Source organism: Physella acuta, unplaced genomic scaffold (genome assembly GCF_028476545.2).
Source record: "Physella acuta isolate Inbredline_101_S28 unplaced genomic scaffold, ASM2847654v3 ptg001645l, whole genome shotgun sequence".
Taxonomy (NCBI): Eukaryota; Metazoa; Mollusca; class Gastropoda; family Physidae; genus Physella; species Physella acuta.
In genome coordinates, this window is record NW_026733159.1 from 1 (window position 1) to 19,102 (window position 19,102).

General features: G+C 33.3%; 2 protein-coding genes across 4 annotated transcripts; one reads left to right on the forward strand and one right to left on the reverse strand.

Moving 5' to 3' along the window:
• Nucleotides 1-4,103: 4,103 nt before the first annotated feature.
• On the reverse strand, nt 4,104-10,144 carry LOC131929530 (uncharacterized). Its single transcript, XM_059285782.1, has 4 exons — nt 9,591-10,144; nt 6,910-6,970; nt 6,606-6,785; nt 4,104-6,126 (listed from the first exon to the last, which is right to left on the reverse strand). Exons 3-4 carry the CDS (start codon nt 6,768-6,770, stop codon nt 5,200-5,202), a joined length of 1,092 nt encoding a protein of 363 aa, XP_059141765.1. The 5' UTR covers nt 6,771-6,785; nt 6,910-6,970; nt 9,591-10,144; the 3' UTR covers nt 4,104-5,199.
• Nucleotides 10,145-10,171: 27 nt separating this feature from the next.
• LOC131929529 (WD repeat-containing protein 37) lies at nt 10,172-18,807 on the forward strand. 3 transcript variants are annotated; one of them, XM_059285779.1, is made up of 12 exons: nt 10,172-10,286; nt 12,104-12,547; nt 12,697-12,767; nt 13,194-13,304; nt 13,578-13,763; nt 14,103-14,287; nt 14,520-14,580; nt 14,694-14,879; nt 15,165-15,303; nt 16,184-16,318; nt 16,662-16,770; nt 17,029-18,807. In XM_059285779.1, the coding sequence occupies exons 2-12, from the start codon at nt 12,192-12,194 to the stop codon at nt 17,149-17,151; spliced, it is 1,662 nt and encodes a 553-aa protein (XP_059141762.1). In that variant the 5' UTR covers nt 10,172-10,286; nt 12,104-12,191; the 3' UTR covers nt 17,152-18,807. The 3 variants fall into 3 exon arrangements, with proteins under 3 accessions (XP_059141762.1, XP_059141764.1, XP_059141763.1); XM_059285781.1 differs by having other exon boundaries at nt 10,212-10,286; nt 12,214-12,547; XM_059285780.1 differs by having other exon boundaries at nt 10,237-10,308.
• Nucleotides 18,808-19,102: the final 295 nt, after the last annotated feature.

Sequence of the window (19,102 nt, forward strand, 5' to 3'; positions counted from 1 at the left end):
TAATCTCTATGACTTCAGCTAGGTCTGGTACCTGGGCTAAAATAGAACATGTACACAAATCTTACGATAGGGAATCCCCATTAAGCTATGTTTGCTAGTATTGGTTAGATTTTGTCAACTTTTGTAACCAAAAAGAAAGTATGTTCCTGTAGACTAGTTGGAACAGCAGAATGCCGTTAAAAAAAAAATCTTATCACCGAGATATTCTCTGATTAGCTTACAATAACCGTACTTAAAAGTTCAAACTTAGGCATGTAAGATCTCAATCAAAATTGTAACTTACTTGATATTGTTATTGATTGGCCCTAGCGATCAAAGGGAGGTGACCCTTGACATTTCACACCTTTATTTATGATTTACATTTACTAACATATTTAAAAAAAAATAATTATAGTTTTTATAATTAACAATTAGTGTTCACTTAATTTTGTGACTCACTCTAACATTGTCAAAAATTCAAACATGTAAATACCTGCCACTAACAATCTTTTAATACTCAGTAAACATTTCTCAAGCAAATCAATAGGGTTCCAATTTCCAGTGTAATAAAAACCTGATTGCCCTAACTTAATTAGCTGTAGCTTTGTTGTAATTTATTTTATGATTTTCTAATTTATATAACAATTTTTTTTTTAATATTATTAATGGAGTAAATATAAAAATGAATTTTCATTGTCAGCAATGAAATGTGTTCAAAATAAAAATGTAAATGGAAAGTCTGTTGCCATAGTGATTAGTATCCATGTTTTTTGCTTGGGTTTTTTTTTTTTGTAAGTCTGTATGATATCACTGTGTCCAATCTTCTGTAATTAGTACCTGATAATTACATGTAGTAGTTGTTGTATTGGCTACCCAAAACTGTCATGTTTTGACCATTGACACACTCATTGTTGAATGGAGTTGTCTAATTTTACAACATAAATACAAATGGTAGCTGCAGTGAGGTTAATTCAATTAGTAATAAAATAGATAGTGTTAGTTACCTCACAAGTTAAAGACCTTTTAATTTTACAAGGAAGCCATCATATTTGTTTACATTCAAGTACTAAATTGTGTGAAACTTGAGCAGTTAAACAATGTTATATTTGTACTAGTTCAGTCTTTAAACTGCACTATTCCTATACACCAGGGGTCTCCAAACTTTTCAGTCCGAGGGCCGCATTACCCATCAAATTTCAGTTCGGGGGCCAGTTTCTTCCAGGCATGTCTTTAATTTTTCTGGGCAAAGTTCCTCAGCCATCACAAACAGACGATTTTTCCTTGGACAAAAAGATCTCCGCGGGCCGGATGAGAGAACTTCGCGGGCCGCATCCGGCCCGCGGGCCGTAGTTTGGAGACCCCTGCTATACACGATTTACCTTTGGTTCCATGTATTATATGTAATTTATATATGTATATATGCTGCAAATCTTAAGACTATCACAAGCCATACTTGATACAGTACAACTGTAAGCAGGGCAGGTACAAGTTTCACATACATGTACCAGGACTTCATAGCATGTTTTGTACATTTATATTAAAAGCTTTTTTTTATGTTTAACAGTTCAGTCTTGATGTTTGCTATAGCCAGTACTTTGTTCATTACAAATAAATGAATGAATACTTGCTTGGTTTTGATTGACTAAAACAAATTATGAGTGTTTAGTGCTTATCATGATTTAAAGTTTGAAAATGTATGTTAGTTGCAATATTATGCTTTAGTGATGTCATTCAACTCATGTTGTTTTATATCCATGTTGTCAAACACAAAATAAAAAAGCATTTGTTAATCAGTTTTATTCTTTAGAGTATTTAGGCCACGTACAGAAGTTTTATATGATCCAAAGATGAAGACAAATAAACAAAAAAGCTGAATCTTAAATGTAAAATGAACAATGGCGATCAATGATAAAAGAACACCCTAAATTTACTTTCTTAACTTTTAATAACATCTAGTGTAATTTTTCCATATCACATAAATATACAAATCACATTCATTATCAAAAAGCAGTTTTCTTTAAAATCCCAAGAAGTTAACACAACCTTGATAATCTGATATCTTTTTTCACAATAAGTTAAATAAGCAATAAGGACAAATAATTGTATTACTCAAATAAAAGGAACTTAACTTTAATAGCGGTTGTGGTGCAGCACTCTATCACGTGAAGTTAATGGAGTGTTGGGCAAAAGGTGATTAAATAGAAAAAAAAACTGGAATAAGATTCAGACCTGAGTTTAATAAGTATCCATTGTCTTAGATATTATTACAAATTGTAGGCCACTACGCATCCTCCCTAATACGAAACTTATGTCGTGATTGGGGAGAAATTATTTTAAAATACTGCTTTGGATAACATTCTTTAAACTGCTAAAACTTCAGTTATTGTAACCTTTTTTAACATAGTAATTGTAAACATTTTCCTGAAAGAAATCTTGCACAAAACTCAAGAAGATTAGCTATGTAGTTGGCTATGATCTGCAAAACCCCATAAATCTGTATCATGTCTTACCACAACAGATGTCTGGATTGATTTCTTTAAGCTTTCGCAATACTTTTTTTTTGTGTGTGTGAATTTGGTTAAACCTCATTGAAATGCTATTTCTAGACTGATCAATATGGAGGTATCTGGTGTAATAATATGTGCTTGGAAGATCAATCACTGTAGATTTAATTGAAAAAAAAAAAATATATATATATATATAGGAAGAAAATATAATTACTGGAATTGTATGAAGTTCATTACAATATAAACAGCTGTAACAAAAGATTTTTTGCCAACATAGGTCTATAATTAGTATAATTACTATAAATATGAGAATAATATATAAATATATAAATAGGACACAAAGCAAACAATCCACCTGATCACTTATTCAGCAGAATATTTAAAGAACAGTATAAATAAAACAAAATAAACTATAGTTTATCAAACTGGGTAATTTTGGTTCTGCTTAGATGTGTAAATAATAATTAGAAAATCAACTGAAACAACAGCAGAAAATTATGCGTTGTGTAAAGTGAAGAAACTGTGAACATAAAAAAATGGGTGGTGTATAACAAAAAGTTGTACAAAAATATATAAAAATTGCAAAAAACCGTATACATTTTTTGTTAATGATGATTTGATATTGCTTATCTAGCCACTGTAATTTCTTTTATAGGCATCGTTTGTCTAAATTAGTCACAGAATGACCAGCACTGACTTAAATGTTTTTCTATGGCAGACACATGATGCATAGTTATGTGCCATGATAATAAAATGAAACGAATTATCAGAATTTTCAAGGTGGTAATTATAAATTTAAATTGAAATACAAATAAATTTTTGGTGGTAAATGTTTTCCTAAAAGGAAATGTTACATCTTTGAATATAAATGAAATAATGCATATAGATGTAATGTGTTGTTACAAGGATGGTGTGGTCACACAGAGTGCATGACTACCACCTTGAAGGACTACAATCCCAATCCCAATTGGTCTATAATAAACCCAGCTTGGATGGGTGCTTGATGTAAGTCAGGGAAAGCTAAGGCAGCTTTACTAGCCACACAATCCCTTCATTCCCATGTGTAGATCAACTCTACACAGCATCAACCCAACTAACTCAGCACTGGAAATATATTTTATATCACTAAAAAATGTGTTGGTTCACATAAGGTTAGACCAAAGACTCAAATGTGTGACTCCAGATACAAGCATATGTACATAAAATAATAAAAGGAAAAACAATGTTAGAAAAAAAAAACCCAAACAAAATGATATGAACTATCACAGCTGACAATGGAACTTGTTCAATTTTAAATGGAAAGTACAGCAGTCATATCTACACTGCTTGATTTCAGAGACAAATATGACACAAATGATAAACAGGAAGTTCTTGAGTAAATAGAAAACATTTTTTCTATAAAAATGTTCAATGTTAAGATATTATTCTTAAATCAACTCAGTGGCGTAGCCAGGATCGTCTCAAGGGGGGGGGGGGGGGGGGGGGGGGGGGGGTTTCCAATTTTTACCCGGGGACAAACTTTCGATCTGCACCCCCCCCCTTCATACTTTATATATATACCGAGGGGTCTATGGGAGGGGGGGGGGGGGGGGGGGGGTTGGGGGGTTATGACCCCCCCTGCCTACGCCACTGAATCAACTATAGCTATAGCTGACAAATTCTGTACATCCAATGCAGTAAGCAGCAAGATCAAATATTAAAATTTCAGCCGCAAGTTTTAAAGTGCATGGTATCATGTGAATATACTTCATTAAATTACTGGTAGAGTGACACCTAGGATATTGTTTCAGAAGACGTCAAACACTAAAAATAATAGGACATTATTTTCTCCCACGTTCTAAGTATATTAAACAAAAATAACAGCAGGTGTAAAATTCATGGTAAACACTAAGCATCCATTGTTATAAGCAGATTAGTTATGCTGTACTAATCATAAAATCAAAATAATTAATTAAATAATATAATTTTGAAATTAACACAAAACTTTGTTAAGTAGTGAAAACAAGGCTTGGCCTTATTGTAACAGTGTTAAAAAGTAGGTTAAAGGACAACCTAATATTAGAATAGTTTTTAAACAATCTTTCAATTCATTAGCTTGTGCTATGGCAACTATTAAAATAAATTCACTGGATTGCCAAAAATGTGGACATAATGCATTTGTCTTCTATATGATATATACTTTTTGTTGCAATGAACATTAAAAATCAAGAACTAAATTTACAGCATCAGAAAAGGTAAAAGTAATGAAAAAATATAAAACAACATTGAACAAAATTTTAAACTAACATTAATAAGAATTTAGTGTCTACATGTAGTATGGAAATTATTTTAACTGAATTTCCAGCAGACAAAGTAAAATGTTTCTTAAAACAAATTGTCAAAAAAAGAATCACTATATAGTAAAAACAATAAATAAAAGTACAAAGTAATTGAGCAAACAAAAACATTTTTTTGAAAAACATTAGTGATAAATCAAACAATTGTATATTAACACACATAATCATGTTTGCCAAAATATTTTAAATGTATTGAATTTAATACAAAATATACAAATTCCTCTCTTAAATTAGGAAAAAGGGGTTGGAGGTAATAAATACGAACAAGTGTTAAAAATTATAACAAAGGTGTGCGTAAAAAAGATAGTTATCACCCTTTTACTTTCTTTTGCATTGCTACTTTGATACTGGACCTTGGTTTCCCTTTTGTTTGTAAATCATTCCAAATCTCCGTGATATGTGGTATTGAAAGTTGAAATCACCCTCGAGGCTACAACCCTTTCTTCAAGAACTGTACCTTTAGTGCGGTCCACCTTTTTGCGGTCCACAAATGGGTAAATGCCTTTCAGAACTGAACAGGATATGTGGGTCCTATCATTTAAAGGAACCAACTGTCGCTCTCTACGCAAAAACGTACGTGAGTAGCAATCTGAGGTCACCCGACCAAAATGGAAATCAAGTACGGCTGTGGGATTCCGGGGGATGGAAACTGGGTACCCCTCAAATACACCCTTACTGACAGGAAGAGCCCAATCTTTGGGTAGTATCACCTCTGTTTTCATCCAAATACACACAGGCCAAACGTGATTGGAATCTTGATTGAATAAGAATACATCAACAAAAGGAAACTTGATCTCCGACTCCCCGAGCCATAATGCAGAATCTTTATGATACAGTTTCCACATATAATCCGAGCCCATGTTCATCTGTATATCAGGCAGGCAGGACAAAACCTGCCGAGCCAGCGGCCATTGTCGACCATCAAATAAAATATCCACATCATCATCCCAAGGTATCATCCCATGGTGACGCCAGTAGCCAATCAGAGATCCCTCAGATATAAAGTAAGTAATGTTGAAAGCAGCTAAAGCTTGGGTTACAGAGAGCGCTGTGTACAACAGGAAGCGCTGCTCCTTTGGTGTGAGGGATGGCTTGTAGTTGTCAAGAATGGCCAGCTGCTCCTCATTTAGAGAAGATTTGAGTTTACTGGACAGCTGGTACCAGTCCTGCAGGTCATACACTGGCATTTCTTCCAGTTTTGGCATTTTGATGCTGGAAAGTTTCCTGTGAACGGCCTCACAAGACCCGGTGTAAGGTGAACGATCAACATAGTAGAACAGATCTGAGAGGTGGATATAAATAACCTGTAACAAAAAATAACAGATATGAGATAAAGATGAAAATAAAATGTTATGTATTAACTTTTTCAAAATCTTGTTGATATTAATATTTATTAAATTAGAGTGACAAGGTTAGAGTTAGATAAGGTTTAACTTATAGTTAGAAACCAATCTACTTCAGGAGGGGCAACTTGATGAAGTAAAATATATGAACACCCAATTTAAAATTCCCCAAGATGTCTGCTCAAACAGAAGGAGTTCAATGCCCTCTGATTGTGTGATCAGAACTATATCTAAGTGGCCTCAAATTTCCAGACATATGAATGCATGGATGAACTTAGGAATCTGAGTTGAAGGTAAGCTTGAAATAGTGCGTAGTCTAAAATTCAACACTTCACTTACAACCCAGTGAAAAAATACTTAACTTGATAATTAAAGAGATATAAAAGAAAATATTTTTTAAAATCTAAGAATTTTGTTACTTATGAATATCAAATATTAACCTTGATCGTGTTGAGCTGCTTTAAGGTCTTAGGCCACCCAGGTATTAAGGCATTGCGAAGTGGGGTAACCAGCATCACTACGGCAGCTATGACAACAAACACTTTCAGCCTAGCTGTCAACTTGTGCTTCGTCCAGAACAACTTTAAATGCTTTAGTCTTGCCATTTTCAGCTCCTGCACCTAAAGAACAATAAAAGATGCTAATTACTCTGCTTTAATTATTAAAAAAGACTTGTTTATTCACTGCACAAATACAGCGTAGTAAATAATTTATTCATATTTATAATATAATTCAAAGGGTTACCTTAAATCAAGTCCAAAGTGTTGAAGTTATGTGAGGTTTTACATAGATGTTCTTGTTTTTGCTAAAAGAATTATAAAATGAATATTAGTAAAGATATATTTGTAACAGGGGATGTGTTTATTCATGTTATAGTTTTACCAATATCCAATAATGCTACAGTATTGAAATCTTCTTAAATAAATAAAGGACAGTACGTAACTAGGTGAGGTCCTGTGTGATACTCAGGGTGTCACCTCCGCATGTATATATACATACATATAAAAAAAATATATATGTGTGTATAGATATATTTATCCTATACTTGCATATAGTTTACATATACATACATAAGCGTATAGGAGTAATTATGTGTGTCATAGCATAGATAGATATAAGCCTAGACTGGTAGAGTTAATAAAGATGGTGTAAACTTGGTACTGATGATAGATGATTTGGTTCAAGAGTATGTGGCTTTTTTAAAAAAAATATAATATGTGTTTTGTGAGTGAGACACGACAATGATGCGATGATATAGACACAAGACTGAATAGACAGTTGGGGGTTTTGCCATAGTAGGAAAAGGATGTGGTTAGATGTTGGTGGTGTAGTGTAGATCTAGTATTTGTGGTTGATAATTTAAGTTAAAATTATGATCAGACTTGTTGGTGTCATTAGTGTCGTCGGACATAATCACACATTCAATCCCCCACCACAATGTGCATGGGAACAGGGCATTTTCCCCCCTCCAATAGGACATTGGGTTTGGGTTTAAGTTTTAGGCTTAGGTGAATGCTTTTTCTTAAGGTTAGGATTAAGGTAATATATAGGTACAGAGTTTGAGTCAGGATTCTTGAACTTGGGGGAGGGGTAATGTCCCAATGTGCATATATATATATTTCGGTTTCTTTTTCTTGACACAGTAAATAAAATTTTGAGGCAGTTTTATTTGATGATTTAGAACACTAGAAATACAAGCAAATAGTGAAATAATTAAAGTTATACACATGTAAATGCACACAATATTTAGTGTTATAACAGGCCGTTACGGTTCACTTAGACAGTCTACGTCTAGATAATTAGGAAAAAGTATAATGCTATATGTTTGAGACATACACCAACAGATAACTAATTTGAAAGAAACAAATATACAACCGCAGTTAGATATACTACACAACATGTTAAACTAGTAAACTAAAGCATTTAGAAAAAGAAATAGAAGCAACGCCAACTGGTAGACCATATCTTGTTAAGCTGGTTGAAAACATGTCTTGCCTAGCCCATTCTTTCTTTAACATCTGAGTCTGTTCCTTGCGTTTATTTATTTATTCTACCAATGTAGTTATTTATTCTACCAATGTAGCAAAGCAAACGCATTCACTTTCTACATAAAACGAGACTTCCATATTGTATGACTGGCTCCTTACTTAAATTAATAGTGCAGTTTGTCTTCATGGCTTTCGTCTTTTGCTTCTGGATTTCAAAGCCAACTTTTGATGATATGGCAGCCACCAAATTGTGCACTTGGGAATGATGGGATTGTTCTCTTGTTTGCAACTGCTGTTAGCAGTGTGAGAGATGTGAATTGCGAAGTCCACATCTTTCAGCTCATTTTACAAGGTCCACTAGATCCCATTCTTCTTTCCATGGGTGACTGTCTTCATAATCCAGTCAGTGACAAGGAGAAAGAGAAATGGTTGCAATAAGCATCCTTGTAGGAGGTGTGTTTAGTATGAATAATAAAATGAACTGCCTACAGAAATATCCAAACATGGACCAATCACAATGAAACATCTATATTATTGTTTGCAATTTGATATTCTTTGCAATGTTAAAAAGAAGTCTGTAGAGAAGACTTCAAAGAACACCTTGTAACAAAGGCTTGTATACAAATCCTAGTTAAAATCAACATCCATGTACATATCTTTTGTAATGCAAAAGTGCTTGAAGTAGGTTTACTGATTGACCTCTACCTACTCAATAACTTTAAAATAGCAAGAAAAGTAAATCAAAACCAAAACAAGAGAGAATTGCCATAAGGAACAGCTACTAACTTACTAATCCAACCCTCCTGAGCAAGTTTACAATTCAAATAAAATTTTAAATAAATAGATCTAGATCAGGGGTCTCCAAACTACGGCCCGCGGGCCGGATGCGGCCAGCGAAGTCCTCTCATCCGGCCCGCGGAGATCTTTTTGTCCAAGTAAAAATCGTTTGTTGGTGATGGCTGAGGACGTTTGCCCAGAAAAATCAAAGACATGCCAGGAAGAAACTGGCCCCCAAACTGAAATTTGATAGTCAATGCGGCCCTCGGACTGAAAAGTTTGGAGACCCCTGATCTAGATGCTATCCCCATCTCCACCCCCTCCCCCCATACAAATGAAATACACTCAGACTCATTTTAAGAGGCTGTTAAAGTTAAATGCATTTGATGAAGATTACTTAGCATTTTAATTTTTAAGTGTAAATTTTTCCTCTCTGATGTCACCAGTATGTTAAACTGTGATTGGAAAATGATATGGGTCATTATTAATTTAATAATATTAATGCTTTTTTTTATGGGTGACACATTCTCTCTCTTGTGTTGTTGTGTTGTCTAGATCTAGTCTAGATCTCTAATTTTTTAAATTGATATAAAATGATAAATTAAATGTTAACTTGATCTAGAGTCTAGATCTCGAGTTTAGAATCAAACTGTTTCAAACCTGGATCCAATATTTTCATTTTTCTAGATTTCTATCTGATCATGTCATGACAGATTCATCACTCGTCACTGTACTTCACATCAACCGAACCATTTCACCGACACCATTTCCAAGCATGTAGCCGATCATCAACTTGACTTAATTTTATTTGACAATTTTTGTATTCAATAATCAGTCGTCGTAACTGCTCAACCAGCTTAAAAATATGTAATGTCCCATTTAGCCAGCACATTTAGTCGACTAGGCCTAACTATAATTCTGCATTAGGCCTAACGATGCAGATTTAATCTAGAGGAAAATCCTTAAAGTAAAGGGACTCCACTAGAGTTGTAAGTTAAAGGCAGTTAAGGTCAGGACGGAGTTGAAGTATTGACCCTGACAAATGTTTAGGAATTCGGGGATGTAGATTTTCTAGATTCTAGATTTAGATTCAGAATTTATTAGGTTTTATCAATATAGAAAAAAAATCGCATTGCATCTTAAACCTAGAACTTTATTCATAGCTTCTGGTTGCGTTTAAAATTGATATAAATCTAAATCTAGAATCTAGATGCTAGTCCTAGAGTCTCATAAAAATAAAATATGGCTCATTTTTAAACTGTCAAAGTATCGCTAATGAAAATATCGATACCATAATATCAAATATTTAGTTCTAACTACTTGTATACGCCAGAGAAAGCTTCCGTCTAACAAAATGTTTGTTTTTATTAATTTCAATGTTGGTGATCGTTCACTTACTAGTACTAGATTCTAGATCTAGACTAGATCTAGATCTAGATCTAGATTCTATCCAGATCTAGAATACATCTAGAGTAACCTAGACTAAATTAGATTAGATATAGCCTAGATCTAGTCTAGCTATAGATTCTAGACGACTCATACTACTGCTAAACTAAAAGCAGCTAGATCTAACTAACATTTTTAAAGTTGCATTCTTTTTCTTTTTACTTTTCCCAGTTAATAAAATATTAAAATAGTAAAAATAAATAGATCTAGATCTAGTAGTAGTAGGCCTATAGTCTATGTATTTGATCTAGACTCTAGATCTAGTTCTATATCTTAATCTAGATCTAGACTAGAAGATTAATAAAAAATAGGCTGAGTTATATAATATAATCTTAAATCTATCTACTCATTCTACTGAATACTCGATCTAGAATAGTAATCTAGTGAAATCTAGTCTATACAATATCTAGATTCTAGATATAGATTTAGATCTTTCTAGATTGAGATCTAGAGACTAGGTCTGTCTAGAATCTAGATCTACTTGAATCTACTCTAGTCATCATATAGATTATCATTATCGAAGTGTCTACTCGGAAGAAGATTTTTCTCCCCAACGTCTCCACTTAGTCGGCAAAAGATAGTTCTGCGCATGCGCAGTGACCTATGGCTAGGGTTAGGGCTAGAATGAGGGTTAGGGGTAGGATTAGGGTTAGGGATAGGATTAGGGCTAGGGTTAGGGATAGGATTAGGGTTAGGGATAGGGATAGGGTTAAGGATAGGATTAGGGTTGGTGTTAGGGTTCTGCGGTTGTAAACACACGCATGCGCAGTACCATCGAAAACATCGCCGCTAAGGCAAGTCGTAGTTTCTCTCCATTGCGCATGCGTATCTTATTCCGGCTAGAATCGGCCTATCATTATAGTATAGATAGATCTATTCTAGATCTAATATTATATAATATAGAATCTAGTGCCAGAATAGATCTAGAGATCTAGAATCTAGCTAGATTAAGATTATTTTTTATTATTCTAGATTAGATCTAGAATCTCAATCTAAATTCTAAACTAGACTACCTGTGGTCCAAGTTATTTTAGTTTTGTTTAGGGCCTGTTGGCCTATACTTTACTGTTTTTCCTTAATTTTCAAATAAAAATACAACTGATCATGTTTCATTTTAAATAAATAACATTGTCCAGATAGTCAATATATGTTTTTATGTCAACTATTCTTATCAAGGAAATATTTATTGGCTTTCTTTTGGGCTAAAAGCTAGAAAATGCACAATATTTATTTCACTTGTTATTATATTTAATCTCACCTAAACTAATGCTTGCACTAGCCCTCATTATAGAAGTATAGGAATGCAGAAAATATTCCTTTTAGAGAACTGATTTCCAAACATAATATAACCATCCAAGAATGATTTAATAAGATTGATAAAAAAGATGAGAGATGCATCACATGTTAATGTGGACATATTCTAAGCTAGATATTCTGCAAATAACAATTTAAAGCAAAAAATTTAAAATACTCCTTGAAATTTAGATTTAGAGTTTGATTAGATTTATTTATCCCTAATAGATCAAAATACAAGTGAATATCTGTATATATATATATATATAGTTTATTACACTACTGTATAAATGTTAAACATTGAAGTTAAATTTAGATTGAGTTCATTTACATTTTTTTCAAAAATTTGCATTTTATACATATACATGCTTTTAATTATTGTTAATACTAATCTGAATACAGCTTTTTACCTTTACTAACTTCCACTTTTGAAGACTTGTAGCCAAGTAAACACCTGACTAACAGTGCTTCTGACTGTGTATCCGCCTTCAGTCTAACACTTAATTACCCTACGGACTAGCCATGCCTCTGGAATCCCTTCCAGGCAACAAGGACAGTGGCGGGCATAAGTTGCCATTAAGTGGCAGCAAGGAAAACACTAGCCATAAGCAGCTTTCTGCCTCAAGTAAAGATAGTGGCGGGCATAAGCCATCCCCTGGTAGTGGCAGGGAAGGAAGTATACACAAAACACAGGCCGTTGTGGGGAAAGATCTGAACAATCACAAGCCGCAGCCAGCCACTGCATCCAAGGTTAAAGCTCCACGGGTGATGAGACGACATAGGAGTCACACTGACGGCTCGCGTGGACTCTTAGCCCCTCATTTGAATAGGTACGGAGAAGATTTTGAGATGGAGAGTGTTTTGCCTGGTCACATGAGGTAGGTGTTCTTTTTGTAACTCTTTTGCACCTTAGTAAATATGTATTTGTATGTATATAAATATATATAATATTATAGCTTATGGTTAATAAGAATGGCTAATATAGAAACTTCTAGCTTGTAACATGACAACATCTATTTCTATGCAGGTCTAGGCTTTATGATCTGTTCTTACAGATTGAAAAAGAATTTGAACACCTCTACACCACAAACTTAGCATGTAAGTCTATGATTCATCTGGTGGTCAGTGCAATGAACATTAAATTTTGTTCAGTTCTGTGTTTGTTATCAGTATCTGTCTACACCTGCATGTGGATGCTTCAAAATACAGGTTTTTTTTTAGTTCAAGAAAGTCTTAATTAGTTTTAAGTGCTGTTCAGTTTAAGTTTAGACCATAGCTGAATTTTATTCCATAAGAAAAAGAACCAAATAAATAAAACCATAAATATTTTACATATAGTTAATTTTTTTTTATATGTATGCCCTTTGTTTATATTTATTCTATAGCAACTCAGCTTCTTGAGTTGTTACACAAACACAAATATAACTGTTCCTTGTTCTGTTTTATTTTGAATCACATTTCCATGTTAACTGAAAAACTATGAAGTATGAAATTAAGCTTCACCTTGTTGATTTTATTGCACAGTGCAAGATAGACTTGACATGATGTCTGACAAACTAGGCAATGAAAGTATAAGCAGTGAAAAAACACCCCTAGAAGCACAAGATTCTACAGATTTTGGAGCTAAGAGTAAAAGTAAGTGTATATCAAAATGGCTCTGTGCGTATCAGAATTCTGTATGGTTTTTTTTTTTTGCATTTAAAGAATAACAAAGGCACATCAAAACAGTTTATTTTCAGAAATATAACAATGCTTCAAATTTGTTCATATTTATTGTACAATAGACAGTCATACCTTTTTAACTAGTATAATAATAAAATATGACAAAAAATAGTGCTATTAATACTTAATATTTCCAAGTATGTTTGAGCAATTGTCACTCTACTGTATGACTTTTCTGTTGGGCAGAACCCTTGTTGTCACAGAGGATAAAAACTACTTACAAACAATCCACAAGCAAACTGGTGTCCAGCTTCAGAACCCCCAACCCAGTGTACAGTGTAGTCCGACAGTTCAGAGGTCACAGAGATGGTGTCTGGGAAGTCAGTGTATCCAAGACCCACACACATCACATTATTGGGACTGCATCTGCAGGTTAATTAATCTTCATTTTTTAGTTTATGTATATTTTTAGTGGGTTGTTATATAATTGCTGGCAGGACAATGCATTACCATCTCAAGGCTTTTTTTCTACCGGTATGTTAGTGTTGTGGTCAGGACAAGGAGACCTTACGCTGGTGTAAAGTCTAAATTATTGGTTAAGATAGAGATAATAATTTAAAAAAAAGTTGTCTCCAATAAAACGTCGTGATGTTGTATTAGATATTTCTCAGTGTTGTATTTTACCACAATGCTCTGATCATTAAAAAAAATGTATCCAAAATAATTTTTTTAATTAAGTTTAATTTTTGAATAAATTTTTTATCTAACCAGACCATACAGGCAGGATCTACTCTGTGGAGAGTGGAGCGTGTCTTCTTCAGTACACAGGCCACAAGGGGTCTGTCAACTCTATCAGATTTCACCCCAACCAGGAGCTGGTGCTGACAGCCTCGGGTGATGGGACGGCCCACATATGGAGGGCTCAGCTCTCACAGCTCTCTCATGTTGATATTTCCGTGAGTTGCTTGACTAGACACTCTGAGTCGGAGATTTTTATTTATTGATGTCTTGATAACAGGAAACAGAATTTTAAATTGCATTGTATCTTTCTAACACTATTCAACGATTTTAATATGATTTTCTTTCATGAACATGAAATATTTTTATAGATCTTTAATATATTTCCTGTCAACTTAAAATCTAATTATAATTACTACTATAATGTTATCTTGATATTCACTTCCTTAGAAATCTCACTCATCTGGTGAAGAAGAAATTGATAGCTCTGGTAGAGAAGACACAACAGATGGTAAGATCAGATTTCTTATAACATTTTAACACTAAATTTTAGCTTAAAGTTTATTCATAGTATATAATGTTGTTTGGCTGGAATTATTAAATTGGTATTATTTTGATGACCAGACTTGATTGATTATGCACATGAGGCCAGCACTGTAAGGAACCCCAGTTTAGAATTGGCCCAGCATTCCGAGGTGGTAACTGCAGCGGATTGGATGGCACAGGGGTCACAGGTCATCACTGCATCCTGGGATAGAATGGCAGTATTGGCTGATGCAGAATCTGGAGAACAAATATCTCAACTTTCAGGTTGGTTAAATACAAACAAACAAATATTTTAAAATAAATTCTAATAGTGTTTGTCTTCCAAATCTGTATTAGAGTTCAAATAATCAGTATTATTATTCCATAAAATATATGGCCTTATTACCAGTATGAATACAAGTGAAAATTGATTCCACCACAAACTCCACATAGAAAAGTAGTTTTTTAACATTTGGTATCAGCTTGTTTAGGGTTGTATATGAAGTTATAGAAAGACATTAATGCGTTACAGTTGTAGGTTTAATTATGTAAGTTTGATTATCTGACCAGGTCATGACCAAGAGTTGACCGATGTACACGCCCATCAGAGTCAGAGGCTGGTCCTGACATCGTCTAAAGACACAACGTTTCGTCTGTGGGATTTCAGAGGGCCATCAATGCTTGTGAATGTATTCCAAGGACACACTCAGTAAGTTTTATTAGTGACATGTCAAGGGTTGGTGCATGACAAGTCAGAGTGTTGATTTTACACATAGTGTGCCACAAACATTTTCATAAAACATTTTTTGTGGGTTTATTTCAAGTAATATTTCGTGTTTGAATTTAGCAGCATATCAATTTACCATTAGCCTTTAAATAACACTGCATACTACAAAGTAAATACCTTTTGTTTTTTTTATTCTGCTTAAAGTTTAATCCTTTGAACCCTTAGCTCCTGAAACTAAAATCCCTGAGCTAAATATACACACAACAGACTCTCAATTAAAAAATAAAGACTACCAATAAAACTAAAAAGTTGGTTTTATTATTATAATGAACATTTGTACTTGAATCAATGCCAGTGCTTTTAATTAGTATGCCGGTCATACTATTAGATAGACATAGGTAGAATAATGATTGCTGAGATATTCAAAACATCTTTTCATCGTCAATTACTAATAATAAACAGAACAAATAATGACAGAAACTTACCATGATTCAAATAGTATTAGTTACGCACTTTTTTATATTGGATTTTTGTGTACAAACTGTGTCTCAGACAGATTTAAGAATCGGACTGAAAAGCGTTAAGTATGCTATGAATAACTGTTCAAAGCAGCTTTTTGAAAAAAATTAACAGTAACATATTTAAGCCTAAAACTTACTAGCTCGCATAAGATTTCTATATTAGTTTTTATATTCAGCTTTTAATATTCTTTCAAAAATAGATACCTCTATTTTGGAAGCAATAGATAGGTCATTGTTAACCATAGTAAACTTGTCATGAGTTACCTTTTTCAACAATAGTTTAAAAAAATAAAATTAACAACTGAATAATTGTAACTTTATGCTGGTTTTGCTGCTTCTAGACAGGTGACTTCTGCAGTGTTTGCTAGCGGAGACAAAGTTGTTTCTGGGAGTGATGACCGCACTGTGAAGGTGTGGGACATGCGGAACATGAGGTCACCTATAGCGGCAATAAGAACAGACTCAGAGGTCAACAGGTAATCAGACTTTGATAAATCTATTGCTATGGTCAAAAAATTATTTTAACAAAAATGTTCAAAGATCAAGATCATAGTTAGCAGATCTATACTAGAATTTTGTTTTCAGGTTTTGTATAACATTTTGTATTTTACTTTTGTACTAAATTCATTTCAGCTGTTTATCATGTTTTTTTTTAAAGCAGATTAAATTTTAAAAAATTCAGCTACAAAAATGCTTTGTAAAGGACAAAGTTTGTGTTCATAATTTGTGATTAATTATAAATACATTTTTGACATTGTGGATAGCAGTAAGTGTATTGATGTTATAGTTTCACTACTAGTAAGCTTGTTGGTGTTTCAGACTTGCTGTCTCTCAGAACGTTATTGCCATTCCTCATGACAATCGTAATATTCGACTTTACGATATAAATGGTGTGAGGATTGGAAGGTTACCAAGAAACAACAGACAGGTGAGTCAGGTTTTGATATTGTATAAGTGACACTAAAATGGCTTTGATTTACTTCAATCTCCCAGTTAACATTTTTACATTCACTGTTGCCTTTGGATTTCAGGCTACCACTATCATCAACAAAAATGTGTATTGAATAACTGATTTTCTGAAGAAATTATTTTTACCATGTTCTTTGTTTGGACTTAGTTGTTCAAATATTTTAGAATTAATGTTTTTCTCTTTCAAATTTGTAATTTTTACAATGTTTATACCCAGGGCCATGCAAGAATGGTTTGTTGTGTAGCGTGGGCTGACACCAACCCCTCGTGCAACCTTTTTTCCTGTGGATTTGATCGGCAAGTGTTGGGATGGATGATCAACAACCCAAGCAAAGAGTAACATGAGGCTCGTCAAGATCTCAATAACAATTTTCCTTGATTGATTGACTAATTTAGCGAAAAACGGTGGTCATGCTACATCTAAGTGAAAAAAAAATCTGCACATTTTTTTAACCAATGCACATTCTCACTTAAATGTGCACAACTGCAAAATATCTTTATCGCTTAAGTATCGTAATTTTTTTTTTTTACATCACTTAATTCCTCCTAAGTGAATATTGGTAACATTCTTTTTTAAAATTAGCCTAAATCACACCATATTGGATATGATGTAATTGCATTTGGATAAGGTGTCTGTTACCCACCCACTAACCCACTGGAGTATCTAAAAATCATTCCTTCAGCTTAGATGAGTGGAAAACTGTGATAAAACTTCCCCTTCCTTTTTGTATGTTGTTTTAGATGAGGCTGATCACTTTTTTTGTACTTTTCATCTTAAAAATCTCTTTTGTGATATTTATTCACGTAATTTTGTTTTTGCTTTAAAAACAAACAGCTTGTTTCAACATTTCATCTCAGTAAATTGTTGCAAACACTGTACATCATCAGAGTGCAGGAACATGATTAGATTTGTTTTTCTTCATAAGTAAAACATACCAAAATATGTTTATGAAATAAATAACTTATGTAGCTTACTTGTAGATCTATACATTTAAGTGTGTACATGATGTATAAAAAGTTCAGAGCTTTAAAAATGTCTGTTCCATGAACTCGGCAATTGAACCCTTATAAAGGCATCAACAAGATAAGAATATCTCACTACTTAAAAATTCCACAAAATACTTGTTGTATTTTGAATCAGGATAATATGTGATTTAGGACTTAAACGCTGTTTGTTAAAACAACAGCAAGGAATAATTTTATGCTAATGTATTTTCTTTAAACACAACTGAGTACTGAGCCATACTGGCAGAAAATAATGTTGATCATCATGCTGTATTATCCTGCCTGTGTATCTAAATAAGACCCTGTAATACTTCTGGTTGTAATTAATAATACACCGTTATGTAACAGTGTTGTAAAAATGTCCACTCCTTGCCTATGAGATTAATTTCCCTTAGCATTTTGCTTTTCTTACTCAGATGTGTGTATAATTTCTACTTAATAATTTTGTGTTGTGTAAATACAGTCACAAAAATACATTGTGCAATGAAATATGAAGTTAACTAAGCTCTAGTCGAGATTGAGTGGAAAATCTTACTTAAAATATTTAAGTTGTTTACTTGATTGATAATTTACTTAACTTTTTATAATGTTAAAACTTAGGTAAAAGTAAATTAATTTATTTTTTTTAATTAAAAAATATGGGTTCAAGTATAGGTGATAGCAGATTTGTTTTGAAAAGGACGTTGGATTATAAATTATCAAGAATAAAGGACTAAATTGAATGTTTTATTTAGACTTTTTATGCATGGGATTATTAAAACAAGTAGTTCCTGTCTAAAATGTAAATGGATTCAATTTGGCCAGTTAAAACTTAACTCTATAACTTAAAACGAGATTAAAAAAAACAAAAAAAAAACATATATTGTTGTCTATTGGGGTAAGCAATGTCTTGTGCCAAACTACTCTATTATCAATGTTTGGAAAGTTGTAAATTATTAATTTATTTAGATGAAATGCTTTATTTTGTGTTGTATGAATAAAATGATTTATTTCTAAATGTTTTTGTTTTGTTTTCATTGTATTGATGTCAATCTAAGAATATTTGTTACTAGTTGTTTTCTTCTTCGTTCTTAATTTTTAGTGTTGGATGGGATCGAGCCTTATCTGCCAGAGGGTTTGAACTTGAGACTTTTTCGAGTTTAACAACCATGAGCTTTTTGCTGACTCGACCACGCCTCCAACACTACTCCGATTTCACTGCTTTTCTTTTTGGATTTGCTTTTATAGCCTTTGTCCAACCAAGAACAAACTACAAGGCAGCAGTTGTTTGATTTTGGAGTTGTCTC

What these genes read in the sequence shown, in the direction of transcription:
- LOC131929529 (XM_059285779.1), top strand. Translation starts at nt 12,192, where the DNA reads ATGCCTCTGGAATCCCTTCCAGGCAACAAGGACAGTGGCGGGCATAAG. An exon ending in TATTGGGACTGCATCTGCAG is followed by an intron (nt 13,764 to 14,102) that starts GTTAATTAATCT and finishes TTATCTAACCAG; the next exon opens with ACCATACAGGCAGGATCTAC. An exon ending in GTATTCCAAGGACACACTCA is followed by an intron (nt 15,304 to 16,183) that starts GTAAGTTTTATT and finishes TGCTGCTTCTAG; the next exon opens with ACAGGTGACTTCTGCAGTGT.
- LOC131929530 (XM_059285782.1), bottom strand. Translation starts at nt 6,770, where the DNA reads ATGGCAAGACTAAAGCATTTAAAGTTGTTCTGGACGAAGCACAAGTTG. An exon ending in AGCAGCTCAACACGATCAAG is followed by an intron (nt 6,127 to 6,605) that starts GTTAATATTTGA and finishes TTTTTGTTACAG; the next exon opens with GTTATTTATATCCACCTCTC.